This window comes from Coenobita brevimanus, chromosome 77, assembly GCF_032717465.1.
Source record: "Coenobita brevimanus isolate Jiangsu-jjx chromosome 77, ASM3271746v2, whole genome shotgun sequence".
Classification (NCBI taxonomy): domain Eukaryota; kingdom Metazoa; phylum Arthropoda; class Malacostraca; order Decapoda; family Coenobitidae; genus Coenobita; species Coenobita brevimanus.
In genome coordinates, this window is record NC_137030.1 from 2232078 (window position 1) to 2251689 (window position 19612).

At 37.1% G+C, this 19612-nt stretch overlaps 1 protein-coding gene across 1 annotated transcript in view; it reads right to left on the reverse strand.

Annotated features, from left to right (window-relative positions):
- Positions 1-10475, reverse strand: part of nudC (nuclear distribution C, dynein complex regulator) — a 165766-nt gene extending 155291 nt beyond the window's left edge. Inside the window, exons 1-4 of the mRNA XM_080279108.1 lie at positions 10357-10475; positions 7551-7628; positions 5998-6201; positions 5464-5616 (exon numbers count right to left, since the gene is read on the reverse strand). Coding sequence (XP_080135234.1) covers positions 5464-5616; positions 5998-6201; positions 7551-7628; positions 10357-10431 — 510 coding nt within the window. The 5' untranslated portion in view covers positions 10432-10475. The remainder of the gene's footprint in view (positions 1-5463; positions 5617-5997; positions 6202-7550; positions 7629-10356) is intronic.
- Between the last annotated feature and the right edge of the window lie 9137 nt (positions 10476-19612).

Sequence of the window (19612 nt, forward strand, 5' to 3'; positions counted from 1 at the left end):
ATACAGTAAACACATATATGATATAAGTACCTGATCACTGTATGGTCCCTTCATGTCACAAGGGGTAAATGGAACTGACCATTTCTGTATCATCAAGAAAACCCTACAGGGTAATTCAATTTTACTTTTCCATATATTCGTTAGATAAGCAAGCAGGATTAAGAGTTGTCAGGGAGTTTTCCGTGATCCAATTAATGATTATACAGTACTTTCAAGCTCTCATCGAGGCTGCTGGAGGGTAGACGTTAAGTATTTGATACACGTCAAGATACAAAATGTTTTAAAATATACATAAATACTGTACACATATATACAGATGATTCATTACAAGTGGAAATGTTGGGTGGGAATGAGACACAGGTTAGGCCTTGAATTCCTTGTTTGTTTCAGGTTACACAGAACTCTCTGAAGATGGGATCTGTGTAGCTCAAATCATCAGACAAAATGAAGAATTCAAGCTCTAACCTGTCTCTCTCTCTCTCTCTCCCACTCAACATATATATATATATCCATCCACCCATCATCCAATCCTATGCTGCCCAATGAGGAGAGTAGGAACCTGAGACTAGGCAAGTTGGTCCTGACACTCGAGTGACAAATATAGTGCAAGGCAGTGCCCAATACTGTACTCGTGGTTTAAGTGCATCCCATCTGTTAACTACAGTACAGGACTATTTTCCAGCAGTCCACAACTTGCACTATGACTTACGCTACACACTGTGACATAACCTGACATACAAACCAGTTACTGTACTGGCACCGCATTCTTCTACAGAGTACAGAACTGGTATTTGCTTCTTCCAAGAATTACATAACATTCCTGTCTACAGTACTACAAGAAAGGTCAAATATGCAGAGTACTGTGTGTCATCTTTGCTACTGCTTAAGAACAATGCCTATATGATGAGAGGGGCTTCTGAGTCAGATAAAATAGCTGCTCAAGCAGAGCAATAATAAAATTAAATACATTATCACTGTGAATAGGATAATGGAGACTGTTCCTTAACCATCACTATGAGACCTCCCTTAAGCTGAATAAAGTGCCTGGGGGTGCCAGAAAAGAAAAAATAAACCAATCAATCAATAAATGGTCATCAATTTACAGATTAATGAACAAAGAAACCAAAACCTTCATTACGTTCCCCTACACTTAATAAAACTGTCAGGTGGAAGCAAGAAGAAAACTGAAAAGTCATCACAGTACTGATTATATGAATAATTCACAACAATAAAATGCATCTGGGTTGTCTAACTTTGACTGCTTCTCACTTGGCAACAAAGCATCCACCCTCTGCACGTCAATACTGGTATAATTCCAGACATACTGGTGTAATACCTGACCAAACGATCTGTGATTCACTTATGGATTGTATTTTACTGAATTATTTATGTATACATCAGCAATTGCTATAATGTACATGTTAGTCCTCATTTACTGTTAAATGCAAACAAATTATCATCCCTTCTTCATTTAAAGTTGACTGTGATTATTATAAAGTCTGATTTAAAAAAAAAAAATCCGACTCTATATTAAAAAACTAGATGTCTCATTTCAACTTATTTCATTTAAAGCATTATTTTTACCCATACATATCCTAGACTTTAACTGAGGGATGAATTTATACTGCATATTTCTGTCATTGGAGGCATATATGCCTTACGTAATTACAGTATTAGGCATATGCCCCCCTGAAATGCAGATTCATGTGTCTTGCTGTGTGTGTATGTGTGCATGTGTGCAAATAGTTACACACATGGCATTACTTGTACAGTATTTACATGTACATCAAGCTACCAGTGTATGTTTATTACTGTGTGTATGTCACTAGTAGCAAAAATTCTATATACACGTGCATCAGTGAAATATAAACCACTGGTTGTATGTACAGTGCTGGTAGATTACTTAGGTGTTTACTGTTTAGTCCAGCTAGTTATACTGTAGAATCACTGACAGAAAAATATAATCATAACTGCAGCATAAATGGTGCTTCATGCTATATACAAAATAGGAAAGGCACTGCACAGAGAGCTTTCGTTGCAGCTTAATGGGAAAAGTACCCGTCAGTGCACAAAAAAAATATAAACAAAATCCAAAGCTCTAAACAAGAGCTATAGTAAAATAAAGTCCAGTTTTATAAGCTCATATGGAATGTCACTTAAGTACAGTGTATATTTTCCTACTAACTATTCTAATATCTGCTACAAATTATAGATTATGATTAAAACATGCATCATTAATGACGCTGACATCATGCCAGTTTACAGCAAGCTTGTTTCACTGGGACTGCTGTTGATAAGTTATCCCATTATAATTTTTTTTTCTTGCTTCCTTGCTTTCTGGACCTTACTTCACCCAACTTACAGGTGGAAAAAAGAAGTAGGACGATGACATTAAATACTTGCTGTTCCAAAGAGCATTGATCGTACACACTTTTATATACGTGCAAGCATATCAACTACTGTATAATTATTTGAACTGTACTTCGTGATATAGACCAGTGTTATGTGTGTCCTCAAAGTTGAATAAAATCATCGTTCTATGGCAGGAAACAAATACATGAGGCCCCATCGTACATAATGGGTTCATGGAGAATTACTAACCCCTTGGAGGTAGCAATAAACTTACAAGATGGAAGGGCACTCATGATATTAAGCCCTCATGGAATATATGTCAAGTATAGCCTACTCTTTATCCGATACCATTTCCAAAATGGACTGCAACAATATAGTCTTTATGTAAGCTTATTCTACCTCTATCTCTATTGCCAGATGCCTCAATCCCATATGGGGTGGCCACAAACAAATCACCTCCATGTCACCCTGTTCCCCACCATTTCACTGCCCTCCCCCCAGTTCAAACCCCCTCTCTTATGTACCTCTCCATGTAACTCCATGTGCTCCTCTCAAATAACTCATTTCCACTGCTCTTGCTTTCTACTTGTGTCCTTCCAACAAGGTCCAAACTTCACTTCCATACATTAGAGTTGGTATAACAATAATATCATGCAGAGACATTTTTACTTCCATGCTCACCTCCCTATTTCTTATCACTGCTTTCAAAGAACCAGCAACTTTTTTTTATTCTGACTGAAATTCATATCATACTAATCCTCCTTCCCACACAAAATCAACACTCCCTCTACTCATATTCAGCATACCTCACCTCCTTCCATTTTTATCATTTTTGGATTACCCTTCACACTGATTGAATAATTCTCGCATTCTGCAACAGTACACAACACATCATCACATCTTGTTAAATCAGTGTCTCTATTGCTGCACTCTTCAAACTGTTTCATCATACAAGTTCATAATATAACACATATCTCAGCATCCCTTTATTAAACTGCATCCCTTTCTGCTGTAGTACATCAGCTATAAAACTGGACCTTATTGTTCCCATTACATTAGAGTGCATGTCAATAAAGTACTATTTAGGGTACCGGTATATGGAAAACTATTCCAAATGTTTAAAAATATACAAAAACCTCTATGGACTTAACACATTAGTATCATAGAATATACTGGAAAAAAATCAACTAAAAATACATTACTTTCATTCATAATTCACCATATCCTATAAAAAAAATATCTTGAGTATAAGGCAAAAAAGAAAAAATTGTGGGGATTTATATATGTATAGTAATTCACAAAATATATCGCACCAGTGTATGTAAAAATCATTCATAAAATGCCTTGTCCATAATTCACCTGCTTTCTTAACTGTTAACTTGATACTGTGAACATATCATATTTCTGCAAAGCATTGTTACTCGTGGCACTTGAAAATTTATATACAGTATATATGTTTTAGAGAGGCTTTTCTGTGAAGAGCATATTGTTGTGTAAGTGTTAATAAATGTGAAAAGCAAGTTATGGTTTCTGTTTTTCCAATCCCTCAATTTAATGAAAGAATTCCATCATTAGAAATCCCATCACTAAGCCAGTATATTACAGTATCTATCAATCTATCTATCTATCAGTCCACATCTATCTATCTATCTATCACTCCATGTCTATCTATCTTTCAGTCCATGTCCATCTATCTATCTATTTATCTATCCCATCAGAGGTATGAGAATCCAGGGCTTGGCTATTCAGTCCAGTCATTTAAAGGAAGAGTAACCAACTGCTAGGCCTTGAACACCATTATTATAGAAATACTCCCCAACCAAATACTCTCCAACCATTCTCAGACTCAAACCCTTATGGAAAACATCTAGCTGGACCGTCTCAATCCACTAACACACCAGGCATCCATTTGTTGGCTATATACTGTAACGAGCATACTTTATTACTAATAACTGTAACTAGCATACTTTTTTACTAATAAGTCCAAGGCACAATGTCTGCCTATTGAAAGTCCCCATAACTCTACCTGCCCCCCCCACCTCCCTTTACACCACCAAATGTGTGGAAAATTTTTTTATATAACACATGTCTTTATATCCTGAAAACATCTATCTACTGTATATCTCTATGTACCGCCCAATCCTTCATAGCCCCGTCAAAGGCATAGAGGTGTAGGGTCAGATTATTCAGTCTAGATATTTATGGAAAATGAACTGGTGTTCTAAGTGGTATTACATAAGCAACCAACCGTCACTCATACAGTTATTTAAAAAAGTATCGCACCCCTCGTGTTCAATGGATGTGAAAATAAGTGAGTTCTGCAGAGACACGATTTTATCAACCTGGTGCCTACAAAAATTACAACAACCAATATGTGATGCTTTTTGTGGCTTTGTGTCCTAATGATTACCAAGGACATTACACACACTTATAGTTACAGGATGCTCCATACACCACAATGATTCATCCACATTTCAGAATGGTATGTGCAGTATGGGGGCTGATACTTTTTTGTGCAGCTGTAGTACTGTATTTTCCTCACTTGTAATAATTAAGACTGCCTGTTTGTGGATACAGTATATCAGGTAAGTCTTCCAATTGAATAATTATGGGACTAAGGGAAAAAAATAAATAAATAAATCCACCACACAAGCCGGCATTACCCCCATCAAAAGCACAGAGGTCCTGGGCCAGGCTACTGTTTAACAGTTAAGGCGAGGCAACTTGTCCCTCCCCTTTGAAGGCCATATTGTGAGCAATGAACTCCAACTACCCCACGGCCCTCATGAGCTTACAAAACAAAATTTCAGTAATAAGAGTATGCAAGATTCTTCCATCTTAATAATTACTCAGGAAAAAATAAATAAATGAATAAACATACAGGAAGGTTTGTACATTGCTCCTCAGGCCTGCAATATCTTGTGTGATGTGAGGAATATCAAGAACTGGGACGTGAAGAGTGATATCAAGAACTGGGATGTAAAGAGCAATATCAAGAACTGGGATGTGAAGAGTAATATCAAGAACTGGGATATGAGGAATAACATCAAGACCTGGGATATGTAACATATGAACCACCCTGCATAACAAAATAATCCTCTCAGTACTCACCTCAACCTCCTGGAGAGTCTGTGTCCACCTGTACTTGTCGAGGTCGCAGCCGTTGCCAGCGTTGGGTTTCAGCTTGCCCTTGTTCTTCTCATCTTCCTCATCGTCGTCCTGGTCTGCCTTAGCGTCTTTGGGTGTCTCAGGTGTGTTTGACCCCTGTAAGTGGATACTGACGTCATTATCATCATCAACGTCACCATCATCTGCATCATTATCATCACCATTATAACTCACACCATCCTTTCCATCATCATCATCATCATCCTGACCTTTATTCCCACCTACAAATGGGGTGATTTATGATTCACAAAATAAGGAATTAGGAAGAATGAAAGGAGGTGACACTTGTACATTAAGAACATTATCATTATAATCATGATCATCATGAACTTCTGCCTATCTAGGGATGGGGTGAGACAGGGTGCAGACGACAGGAAAAATTAAAATAGTGGAGGGGACATTATTCATATACAACACAAACCTAATCCGTAGAAATGGCAACAGTTGAGGAAATACCATTAACTGTTAATATTTTACCTGAGCTATTTTATTCTCCAGTTCCTTTGCCTCGTCATCGGTAAGTTCTTTGATCTTTGGCTCATTGGCTGCCTGCTGTGCCTCCATCTCCTTCTTCTTCTGCCTCTCCTTTTTCCTCCTTTCCATCTCCTCGTACTCTGCCTTCTTCCTGTCGTGCTCGGCAAATGCTACACTTTGGTACTTCTTGAACTTTTCTAGAATCATCTGAAACAATAGTCTCGGTGCAATATTGCATACCGTACACATAAAGGAATGATAAAACAGGAAACTACATCATCATCATCACTACCACCATCATCACCATTATCATCATCACTATTATCATCATCATCATCATCCCAGTCCTATTTTCCAACAAAGTCCTGTACACACACACAAAAACAAGTAATGTATATTCAGCTACTGTACCTATGCAAATTAGTGACAAAAATATCTTACAAGATGTTCTTCAGCTATGGCCTTGATGAATGCACCTAGTTTTCCGTGAAAGACTGTTTATGAGACAAGTTATGTAAAAATTTTTACACTGTCCAACATCTCTGTTGTACATTACACTATACTGTACAACAATCAGTTTGATCACACCCAACATAGATTTGTGTCCCATTTTATATTATTACCTGTTATTTACATGCACTGCACAATAGAACAGAATAATACTGCACTATATGGTACCATTTTCACTTATATCTTGGCTTAAAATTGACAGGCCACAACAACGTTTTTTTTTCTTCCAACGAGGTACATGAAATATGTGACAAAAATATGAAAATCTGACCCAAGTTAAGGAGAAAGAACTATATATCCACAGATCAACTCCTTAACATTTCTGCACAGCTGGCAACATATTCCATTATCAATCTCCAACAGCTCAGGAGTCATAACTTAGACTTACTTTTACAGGAAAAACTCATGACAGAGAGAGATTCTGCAAGTTCCTTTCCATGTCCTTCCTACAGAAAACAATTATAACTTGCAGTAATTTTTGTCTCGTAACTAAGATTTATCCATAATTTTTTTCTCATAACTAAGATTTATCCATAATTTTTTTCTCATAACTAAGATTTATCCGTAATTTTTTTCGTAACTAAGATTTATCCATAGTTTTTGTCCTGTACCTAAGATTTATCCGTAATTTTTGTCTCGTAACTAAGATTTATCCGTGAAGTTAGGAAAGGAGATGGAGGTAGATTTGACAGACTCCTAGGCCCATTTTCTTGTCGGTAAAAGAAGCTCCCTAAAATGTTTCCTATGTGACTTATTTTGCTACACCTTCCTGTTCTATTCTGCATCATCCAAATCCTTGCAATATTGCTATACTCTGCATAAACGACGTACAAAAGAGCTGTAACTTGATGTATACAAAAATAAGCTGCCGGGGAAGTGATGTCAGGGGATTATGGGCCCTCATCCTTTCCGCAAATCAAAACCTGACTTACGACAAGGGAATGATCGTAAGTGTGTTTGTGTATCCCGGTCCAGCATTCGATATGGACAGGTAACCGTTTTCTGTCAGAAGGGAGTAAATTAGCTGCATGCACATTTCCACCTACCTTCTCACTGGTTTCTTTGGGAGCACCAGTATAGAAATCTGTCTTTCTGGCTAAAAAACTGAAGAATGTGTCCACGAGCTGCAAAAGAAAGAATATATTAGTGCATCTCAAAATGCCTGTTCTATAATTAACAATAATAATGATAAAATAATAATAATAATAAAAATAATAATAATAATAATAATTAATAATAATAAATAATAACAATGGTAATAATAACAATGATAATAATACAATGATAATAATACAGTAATAATAATAAGAATAATGATGCAAACTTGACTCATACACTCATGAAATTATAACTCTGTGAAACTGACAACCAAATGTTAACTGGCTGCTAATGTTCCTTTCCTCCAACTGACAATTCAATGTACAAGTGAAATAAAACCTCTTGACCCCAGATGACTAGACTTTAAATCATAAGATACACATTGCCCCAGATTCAATACTTATATCAAACACTGTAAGCTTCCTTTTCTGTATATCAAAATAGTATCTAAACTTATTACTGGTATAAACAGTGTACAGGTATAAATTCCACATAATTATATTCCACCACGTTCAATATTTATCACCATAAACTCAATATTACTTCACACCACCCACCCTGCTGACATGATGGCAGGTTTGAAAATGACAGTTACAAAAGATGGTCCGGTACCAGCCTAAACCATTAATACAAAATACACAGGAATCTCTACTCAGTGACTAAATTCTCCCCCAAAATCAGAATATTTAAAGCAATATTATTACCACCAAATATAAATGAATGACAGGATACTTTATAAATCAATACTGGTATTATATCAACATGCAATGCACTGGTCATTTTTTAACAATTTAAATTGCCTCATCAGGGAAACTGCTCTCTCTCTCTCTCTCTCTTCCAGGCATACTATAAGTCCTGAAGTTACTGGATGTTAGATTATGTTTGGTTAAGGTAAATCAATTCTGCTTACTTGAGATAAAGTTAAGGAAGTTAGATTTAATTTGGTTCAGCTCAAGTTGGGTCTGGTGAAGTTCTTCATGTTTTTAATGAGTACTGGGTATTTTCACCTTCTTTTCACAATTTAACCATTACTCCAGAGTGTTACCAAGTAATTTCCCTTGACCTTCAAAACCTTTCTTTTTTGCTGGGAACAAGTCTGTCAGAAGGATGAAGGGTTTAAAAACAACACATCACATTACTGCCAATACCAATACACACATGCATGATGTGGCAGGATGGAGGGCTTGAAAATGACACATTACATTATTGCCAATACCAGTACACAGAAACACTATGCATATATTTCTGGAAAAAATAGAGATTGCACAAATTGTTACAGTAATGGTAATAATTTACAGTTAAGTTCCCAGAATCCAAATTCCAGATTTCCAAAAATATCACCTTTCCAAAAGAATTTTTAGTTAACTTTTTTTTTTTGTGTGTGTGTAATCCTTAAGGAAACATAGGATCACCTCTTTAAAAATTATAAAATTATTACAGTACTCACTTTTGAACTGAATCAGTGACCAAGGTGTCCAGAAGTGCATTATCGAGTATATAAAAAGAGGATTCACCAATAAACAAGAAAAATATACCAGTACCAGTAATTACATAAGGGATAGGTTAGACCAGGATATGTTTGGCTGGTTAGCATATAACAGCTTACATCAGGCTACATTACAATAAATAAAGTTGGGTTAAGTTATGAAAACTCAGGTTAGTTGGGATAAATGAGCACTGATAAAGGTAACTTTGTTCAAAAATGATGCTGCAAGATAGTGTCAGTCTGTCTTCAGCACCATTAGGGAATGTGAACCAAAACCACTTTTTAAACACACTTTATCACTTCTGAAACAAAGAAAATATCAAAACACAACTGGAAAATACTCAAAGATTTCCACAATATGCTAAAGTACCTAAAGAAAAAAAAAAAAAAGAATAGAAAAACTGCAAAACAAGATGGTCCTGTCCCCTTGCTGATTACTTTTTACTTTTTTCTATATACTGTACTGTATATTCAACAACTAAAAAAGCCTTTGGTTTAGTTACCAGAGTTGCTGCTATACAGTATATATTGACTAAGTACTGCAGTCATCTACCATCACCCATGCCAGCGTGAACTGAACTCATGTGAACCATGAGGTTATTTTATTTTGTACGCGTCCATCCCAATGGACAAAAACTGGTTCCACTTTATTGATCAGTCTTTACACTGAACCACTGTATGACTGTGGGGTGGGTTAATAAATTATAGCAGGGAGACAGTGATTACTAAATCCAATACAGAGAAGGTGGTTCTATGAATACTGGTATACAGTTGCTGGTAATGATACAAAATTCCAATTTTCAGTTTTAAAAAAAATCAAAATCTGAACACACTTTCTGATCCTTTCCCAGTTTAGGGTGACTGCACTGTACAAATTTACCCAATATAAATCCCATGGCTAATATAAAAATTCTCATACTCTGCAGATAATAACCCTGGTGTAAATGGCTCAACAGATACATCATAAAGCCGACGTGTATCATTCCGCACTGAATGACTCACTGATATTCCCTGAAGCATCATTCATGACTTATCTAGTGGGTTCTACCGGTACTTCTTTAATCATGGGCATGACAGTGAGGCATAAAACCTATAACAAATACGATCTAATTTCCATAATAACCGGAAATAACTATTTTTAAGCACAGATTTAGACATTCCAATAACAGTCAACAGTGATCCGCCCAATGGGTGATTTTTAGGAAGCATGATACTTGACATTTTTGAAGCTCTTTCGACAATTCGACGAAGACGAAGATTATGCTTACCTCAATAGCCCCACCGGTATGTTGATGAGCCATAGCCAGGAACATACCGTCAAACTTTTCTTCATTGTCGGTCATTTTGCAGATTTCTCTGGAAATTCTTGCCCTGACCACTCAATCACCCACCGCAGACGTAAACAAACACTGTATCCACGTGATCAAAAACAAAAAGTCACGAACATGTAAGGATAGTTCATACATTTATAGTTATGAAAACTAGTTCATTGTCAATTCTACTTGAATTAGTTACATTCCTTTTGCATTTACATTTTTTTAAATCACAGAAGCAACAATCTAACTATTGATGCGCATAGGCGCCTTCAAATGAACCATATGGGTTACGAGCGCAATATCTTGCCAAACTTTGATTATCTTCTACTGTATTATTTTCTTTTATCAAATTGGGATGGTTGATAAGAAAATTGTTAAGCAGCTATGCCAGCTATGAAAATATGAGCAATAACCACTACCATGACGTAACTATGGACGCGTTGCTAGGGATTCTTAGCGGGAAATTTGAACACGTTACAGCTTCTGTACCACCTACGTTCATATTGCAGTTACTGTTTTTAAGAAAATTTGAACAAGAAAATACAATCTACCAATAGTATGACTTAGCTTATTATCTCTTTGATACTATATTTCCTCTGTTGGCTATAATTCCATATCTAGATGGCATAGTTTCAAAACACCTCATCCTTAGTGAACTGTTCGCAAATCACACATTAACATTCTCTTCCATGCTAATTATATCATTTTAATATTGACAATTTGCATCAGTAACATGCATGAGGATAATGAGGTATGATGTGTGAAACAAACTGCAAAGAAAGAGGTGTTAGCAAAACTCTGGACACTTACAACATAACCATAATTCAGCTGCTAGATGGCTGGCTACATAGTGTGCATTATATCTTGGACTCTTGCAGAATCCCCCCACACCTCAAGGCTGTGTGATAGGGTGTGTTGCCAGGGATAAGGGAAAGAATGAGAAGTTGCTACAGACTGAGCAGCATGAAGAACCACCAGCAAATAACAATGATCAAAGCATGCATGTTGGAACCTTTATAAACAATATAGTACAATATACAACCCAACCACTGTGTTGTTTTGTGGTGCTCTTGGTATCATGTTGTACTATCACAGGCAAAGTTCCCTAACATCCTATCAACATTGTTATATCTTCCACATATCTCATTCTTCCCCAAATATCAGGGTGTACTGTATTCCTCCTGCTCATACCTTTTTGTTGTACATGTTATATCATTACCTATCATCTATCTATAGCCAGACGTCTAAATCCCACTAGGGGTGGCCACAAGCAAATCACTTTCATATTGCACTATCCTGTGCCATTTGTATCACGAGGATATTAGGTTTCATGTAACACTTTCCATCATCAAAGTTGGGAGGATGCATTGGTGAACTCTTGACCTTCACAGTACAAGTAAAATGGTAACAGCCAGTCCTATTTTACCCATATATAGGTGTTGAGGCCTGAGATTAGGCTAAGTAATCAAGTACATTTAAGGGCAGATGACCAACCTACCCTCCTTGGTGGCATTACATATTCGGAAAACCCCAGTCACCTCTTGGGATCAATTTGCACAGTTGTCACTCCAGCTGGGGCAGTCTCACCAATAAACCACCAGGCATGATTGTACCATATTTTAATCCGGAAATAATACAGATCAAATTGCTTACATACATGTATTTTGAACATGTAATGTACACGATATTCACTAAAGGTAAATTTTGCTTTCAACCCTGCACATCATAAAAAAAGGAAACTGATATCTGTATATATCATGTCAAAAATATGTACACAACTTCCTTGGCTCTGACAGGATAAAATCATGTACCAGAAACTGCCAAATAACAAATGGCCTCATGCTGACAGAAATTTAATCCATTCACCCTGATGACATACTTTTTGTTCTTAGCATTCTGAGATGACTTTAATCCCTTTAAGACATATTTTTTGAACCACAGAGGTCAGAAATACCCATTACTAACCCGTGGAGTACAATCCACTTCTTCAGCTGTGTTTATGGGCAGGTACGAGCAATAGTTCAGGCTGTGCCCTTGACAGCTGCACTCACAAATTTTCCTGCCACAGCTGAGAAAAACATGGGTTGTGTGATCTTGCAGCAGAAGCCTTCCACTTGTCACAACACTACCCACCAGTGTTTCAATTTCACTCTTGATGCCAAGGAGGGCAAGAACACTCCACCCCTTGTCTGATGATGTCACACCTACTCGTGAAACCTTACTCATGCTCCTACACCCATACAAAACTTTACATTTTTTTTTTTAACTCTCATACAGTATTCTTCTATGTACAGCATACCTTTCACTGAGTTTTTTTTCTTTTACTATCATGCTGTATGTTTCACACGTACAGAACATCTATCACTGCAATGACACAATACCAAAGTATAGAAACGTTAACTTTCAGTCACTTTCTGTGGACTGGGGTGGGTTTTGAGAAGGTAACAGGATCCATAACAAATTCATGTCTTCACCGATGACATGTTCTCTATTTAATTTTGCTATCTCCACACTATTTCTTTACAGTTAGACATTTCTGAATGGATGGTTTAAATTAATACATATTTATACCTGCATTTTTAAAACTTATAAAATATACTTTCTACTTAAACTACTTGGGTTATTTACTTATTCACAGAATAAATACCCACTTAAATCTACCAGGCAAATCTCTTCACCAACACAGGTACTGTACTTGAAAATCATTTTCCCGTTTGATATGATGGCAACTTTCTTTTTTTTTTAATCTTATTCTGGCTAACTGCAAGACAATTTTTAACCCATCTTGGTAGAAACCACAAAGGGTTAGAAAACAAACTCCATTAACCTCACCAATATAATATCAAATATACACTTTATTCTTGTTAATGTCAGTGAAATATAGACATCTTAGGAAAGACCCTTCACAGTCAATTTCAATCAACCACTTTTGCCTTAATCCAGTGAAACAACACTCAAACTGTATGAAAAAAAATCATCACACCACATAGTAGAACAGCACTATATACACGCACCTTTACTGGTATACATAGTCATGATCTACTGTTTCTGCCCACCTTCTCCCCCTATCCACAGCTGGAGGAAGTTACAATCAGGCTTTAACACCAAATGAAGACCTGTTGTTCACGAGGCAGTAGTTTGAAGCATTACCAAACTACACAAGGAACAGTTTGCAGTAACACATAGCTGCTCATGGCATGTGGAAAAGCTTATAACTACTGGCAACAGGTATTTGTTTGATATGCAGGTATGGTAGTACAATAGCAATTGTAGCCCCAGGTTCATCTCAACTCAGTGAACTGCAGGCTGCAGAAGCCCTTCTCCTGCAGTCCATCCTCCTCCTTTTGGGAGACACAAGGGAAATTAGAGACATTTGTATAACTGGGCAGCTTCACTACCTTGTTATACTGGTGCCACCACATGAAGGCATCCTTCTCTTTTCAGCAAGAAACAGAAGAGGATGAGCAGAAACCATACCTCATGACTGTACAACTGTGAAACAATGAACACCAGAAGCCTTGTGAATAAAGTGTTTTCTCTGAGTCCCATTATCTGAATTATCTACACAACTACTTCCTAATATCAATCACATCTGAAAGCACATACTTCATAATCTTTGTTGCAACATTTTCCTGATGTGATATTTCCCTGATAAAGCTATTAGCTAAATAAATAAACTTCTGAACCACATATTTCACACTGTTTGTTGCAACATTTTCCTGAAGTGATGTTTCCCTGATAAAGCTGATAACTATATAAATTAATGTATACTGTATTATATTGTATTTAGCAGCATACAAGTTGAAGTGGAGGTCACTGTGAAAGTTTTAGAGTTTGGAAGCATTTATAAAACAATTATACAAAATGTCATTTTATATTAATATATTACAGTTATCTGTAAAAACTGTTGCAAGCAAATCCACCATTATACCAGCAAGACCATCTAATTCTTTCAGTTCACTTTTTTGTTCACACAGGTTTGCAGTTCTGGCTTAGAGATCCACTGGGTTGATGGAATTAGAACACCTCCACTAACCCACCCAGAGTGAGGCTGTCTCTTCACCTATGGTATGACATTAACCCACTAATATAACACTCATTACCCTTGTGGTGTGATACAGTATGACATAGAGACCTAAGATTCTGAACAACTACCAGTACCAAATGAGCATAGTTTCATTTTTACAAACCATTTCAGAGTTCATCACACCCAGGGTGTAACAAATATTTTTTTTTTGTGGGTGTACACTGAATTTTATTTTTTGCTACTTCCCGACAACTGTGTTATGCTTTGGGGAGACCATACATAATAAGGGTTAGAAACAGTCCATTAACCTCTTCATACCTTGATGTCTCTCCCTAAGTTTAATACAACTGTCTGAAGGCACCACGATTACTATCCTCTCAAACTTCAACTTACAGCAGCTCATGTCCAACTGTTATAGATTTTTTATGAACAGAGGACACCTATAATCTGGTGTATGGATTTTTTTTTTTTTCTTTTTCCTTCCTCTGTTCATCTTCTGTTTATAATAATAATAATAATAATAATAATAATATATGACATAATGGCTCTGATGGGGTTAAATGTTACTTTGGCAACTGTTAATTTTTCCTGCTTAAGAACAAACCCTTGAGTTGATGGGGTCAGTTAGTTATTAACATACAAATAGTTTAGTATGAGACAGAGATTAAATAAATTCCTTATGACATGGTAAACAGTCTAAAATAGTTTCATTTCTGCCAGGTAAAATAAGTCTGTATCACAAGAATATCTGCCTAATTACATTTAAGTACCTGTGAAAATACAGACACATGGACAAAATATGAATGATTCCTATTAATGTGTATGAGAAAAAGGGAGGAGGTGGTGGCAGTAAGTTGGCAAAGGCTTTATGGTAAAAACTCACAACTTAAATATCTAAAAACTAAATGAAGTGCAATACAATGAACTACAATAAGCAAATTCCAAAATAATATCTGGATATATCCTCAAAAGGTGAATTAAAAAGGAGATAAGAATACATGGCATAGAGAGAGGGAAGGAGAAAAAAGAAAATGTCAAGACGGAAATGAGATAAGAGAAAGGAAATAAAAATAAAGACATGACATCTGTGCATAATATACCATCTTTCTCATGATATAAAACAGAGATACACTGACTGTAAAACTGAGGAAATACCAACCGTTCTCACAATACCAACCGGGGCAGCAATGTCATCTGTAAAACTGAAAACATGCCGCTACTCTTAACAACAAAACCAGGAGGCATGACTTGTGTAAATCTGAAAACATAATACTACTTCTCTCAGATACAGTGGCAAATTGGTGCTTAAACAGCAGGCACATCTATTTCACTCAGCCAAAAACTGGAGAGCATAAAAGGGAAACTTCATCATCCCAACCTCTTTTCCCACTCAAGGATGGGGTGAGGAAAAAAAAAGAAGCCATTATTTCTTCCATGCTTCTGGGATGCATTCCAAGACCCGGCAAATGGGAAGTCCTATCTTACATGGGCAACTTAGTAATGAAGTGGTAAGGCATAACTGTAAAACTGAAAGCATACCACCCAAGTTTTGACAGAAAACAGAGAAATGTCATTCATAACAAGAAAACATGCCACTTCATCTCCCTCTCATCCATGAACCTAACTGTGATTTATTGCACTTCTGACTTTGAGCATTTGTGGCGATTCTACAATAGGGTGAGCTTTAGAAGGCAGAACAATAGTATATAAGAAGCATCAAGAAAAATAGTACAGCTGTAACCCCTTCAATACGATGACATCTACATTATACCATACTTTCTTTACCATCAGATATTTTTATACAGTTTAGGGGAGACCTTACAATGCAAGAGGGTTAGCAACTGCCTCCACTAACTCCTTCCACACAATTAAATTACTGCATGAACTTTGTTCTTCCTACCAGTACATGGTTTCCTTCAGCTTAAGGAAACACTCCTGTACTGGAGGTACATACCATTAAACTCTTCAGCACAAGGATGTCATATCTATTTTATTCTTGCTTCCTTCATGCATTTCAAATCAGCTTAAGTGGGAGGGGAAGGATCTCCAATTACCTCTTCAGTATGAGTAGTCTCTCTCATGCAGCTACAAAATAAACTGGAGCCAAAAAGATAACATAAATAATGTGTAACTGACACAGTCCAGTGCGATTAAGAACAGTGCTATACTGCAAGTTTGAAGTGAGTTTAAAAAGCTGCTGCATCATCATTACTATCATCCTAATCCAACCACTACCTACTTCTGTGGGGTGCAGAAGAGAACGCTCAACTGAAATGGTGGTACCTAGAGTACATGTGGATTATCATCTCAGATATACCACACAGTTCATTCCAATATGGACTTAAGAAAAAAACAAATTGCTAAGCAACTCATACATGGTTGCTCTATAACTTTTGTACTGAAGCTTGGCAGCGAGGGGTGAAAAGGGGTAGCAAAAGCATGTAGTGCCAGGTCTGTAATCTCTACATGGGAGGCTTTCTCACAACTCTTCCTTAGCGATTTATTTTGCATACTACGGTTTTACATTCTCCTATATCCTATTTATGGTTTTATAATATCAACAAAGACTGCATAAACAGTACATAAAAGATTACTGTCGTGCAGATATAAACGGGTAAGAAAGAGGTGCTGGGGGGCCTCCTTAACTGACAAGAATAAGGATATAAGTCAGGGATGTGTTCACAAAAACAAGACAAATTTTTACACAGAAATAGTACTGTAAATTAGGGGATACTTGCAAAGCACTTTTTTTAATTTACTGTGGATTTCTTGGGGAGACCTCTTGTACTGAAAGACTTAACAATGCAACCCCTCCATTGTAAACCTTTCTCCTAAGCTGAATAAAGTCCCCTGCAATTAGCAAGAATCAAGTGGAAATATATTCATTGATGGACTGCAGGTACACTGTCAATGAAACAATACTGCTCTCAGCGCAGGAAATTAAAACTGTACGAAGTTGCAGTACTTAAGTGTGAATGTAAATAATTCCCTTTGAGGTGTAGGACCATATGGCTGTTATCCTAGTCCAGTATTGTTTTTTAAGGATAGATGACAAGTGTACCCTCATATAAATCTACTACAGCAGCCTAGTCTTGATCCTTTCCATCTCAAAGGAATAATATGAGACTGGCTGTTACCTGACGACAATAATAATAATAATAATAATAATAATAATAATAATAATAATACATACATACATACATACATCATCTAATCCTGCGTTGCCCTACGAGGAGTACACGAACCCTGGGACAGGCAAGTTGGTCTTGACATTTAGCTAATACGTGAGTGACCAGCCTCACACACATCCCTGAGTGGCATTATGAGAGCAATAAACCCCAACCACCCCTTGGATATAGATCTACACAGGCTCAATTCAGTTGGAGCACCTTAATTACCCACTAAACCACCAGGCGTCATAGTTTGGTTGTATGGTTACCACCCAGTGCAGTAAATGATTTCCTGGTGTACAAGAAACCATTTGGCTTGTCATTCAGCGTACAGTCACCCATAGACAGATGGAAGGGGAAAGAAATAAGGAAAGAAAGACAGAAGAGGAAGGAAGGAAAGAAGAAAAAGAGGAAAGGGCAGTCACCCGATAGTTGCGCTACATCAAGTGAGTGGATGGTAAGTGCCCCCACCTACCACCGAATGATAATAATAATAACAATACAGGTATTAATAATAATAATAATAGTAATAATAATGCTCTGGTCTTTTATTTCTGAAAGGCAGCAGATCTTCTTAAGGAATTCGCTAGCATATAAAACACACATGCACCCCCTGCTGTCCTTACCTGTGATGGTATCTGGCACAGCAAAACATTCAGGGCTGTGCACTGAAATCTGATTCACCTCTTGGCAACTTTAACATAGATGACTGTAATATCAAGGCCAGTTAACCCCTCCAGTCATGTTATGTAGCAATTCTTAACCCCTTCAATCTGATGGAGGAAGTTCAGGGAGCTACTGCCTCTTCTAACACTGAAAGGACCCTCCCTCTGTGTTTTGCGATCTTTTTATGCGGCATGTCTCGCTGTATGGTAGCAAAACCTGTGCAGTAAAGGAAGAGGATATTGTAGACTTGAATGTACCGTACAGAAATGACAATGGTTAGATGAATGCGTAGCGTGTCCTTGAATGTGAGGCCTGGGGGAGGGAGGCTGGAGGAGCTAAGATTGTGTTTGAAAAGTTGAGAGGAAGAATGGGACTTGAATGGTGTTATGATGAGGAGGGGTAGACTGAGATGGTCTGGGCATGCTGAAAGGCTAGAGGATGACAACTAGGTGCAGGTTAGAGGTGTGAATGTGGTAGGGCTGTGTGAGGCAGACCAAAAAAGACCCAGGATAAGGTAATAAAGTGTGACCTCTGGAATAAGGGACTGAATAGGGAGGCTGCCAGAGGTCAAGTACTGTGGAGAATCACCATTAGGTGACAAAGACCAATGTCAGCAACCATGTTGAAGCCTTCATAAATGACATGATATGATAACAGGAGGAGAAGGAGGAGGATCATGATCCTGGAAAATATCTAGAGAAACTGAGAAACAACTTCAAAATCATGTCATCGAATTAAGGGGTTAAGGCCTTACTCCTTCAACCAGTCTTTGCTAGCTATACCATTCTCACTCATTTCGGTAATCGGTAAAACTCACTCACATCACATAACTGTAATTCACTTTTCATACTACACAACAGGCTTCTTCTTATATTCGGTTACAACACTTCCTCTGTCAACACTGGGAAACCTTACATAACACTCAACAAATTCTTACAGACTAGATTACATTACTGTACTTCATAATTAACGTGTGAACCACTATCAAAGTTAATCCACTTATCCTGTACTTCGTCATCAGGTTTTGAATTCCTGACCAGCCTATTGTCTTTTCCAATTCCTCCATCATCATCTACAGGTATAATTCAAAACTTTTCTATAATATTCTTCTACACAAATAACACTTCAGAATTTTATTGCATTCTTATTTAGTTCTTAGGGACTAGTCCTCATCATTAGCCATATATGTCACTCATCAAGTCAACCTGATCATTTATCTTCTTCGTCAAGAAGGAGTTTTGCCTCCAATCATTACTATTACACTCTCCTCAAAACACATTTTCGAACACTATCATTCTTATAATGTTCTTATACACTAGTCCTCATCACTAACCAATTTCCTACA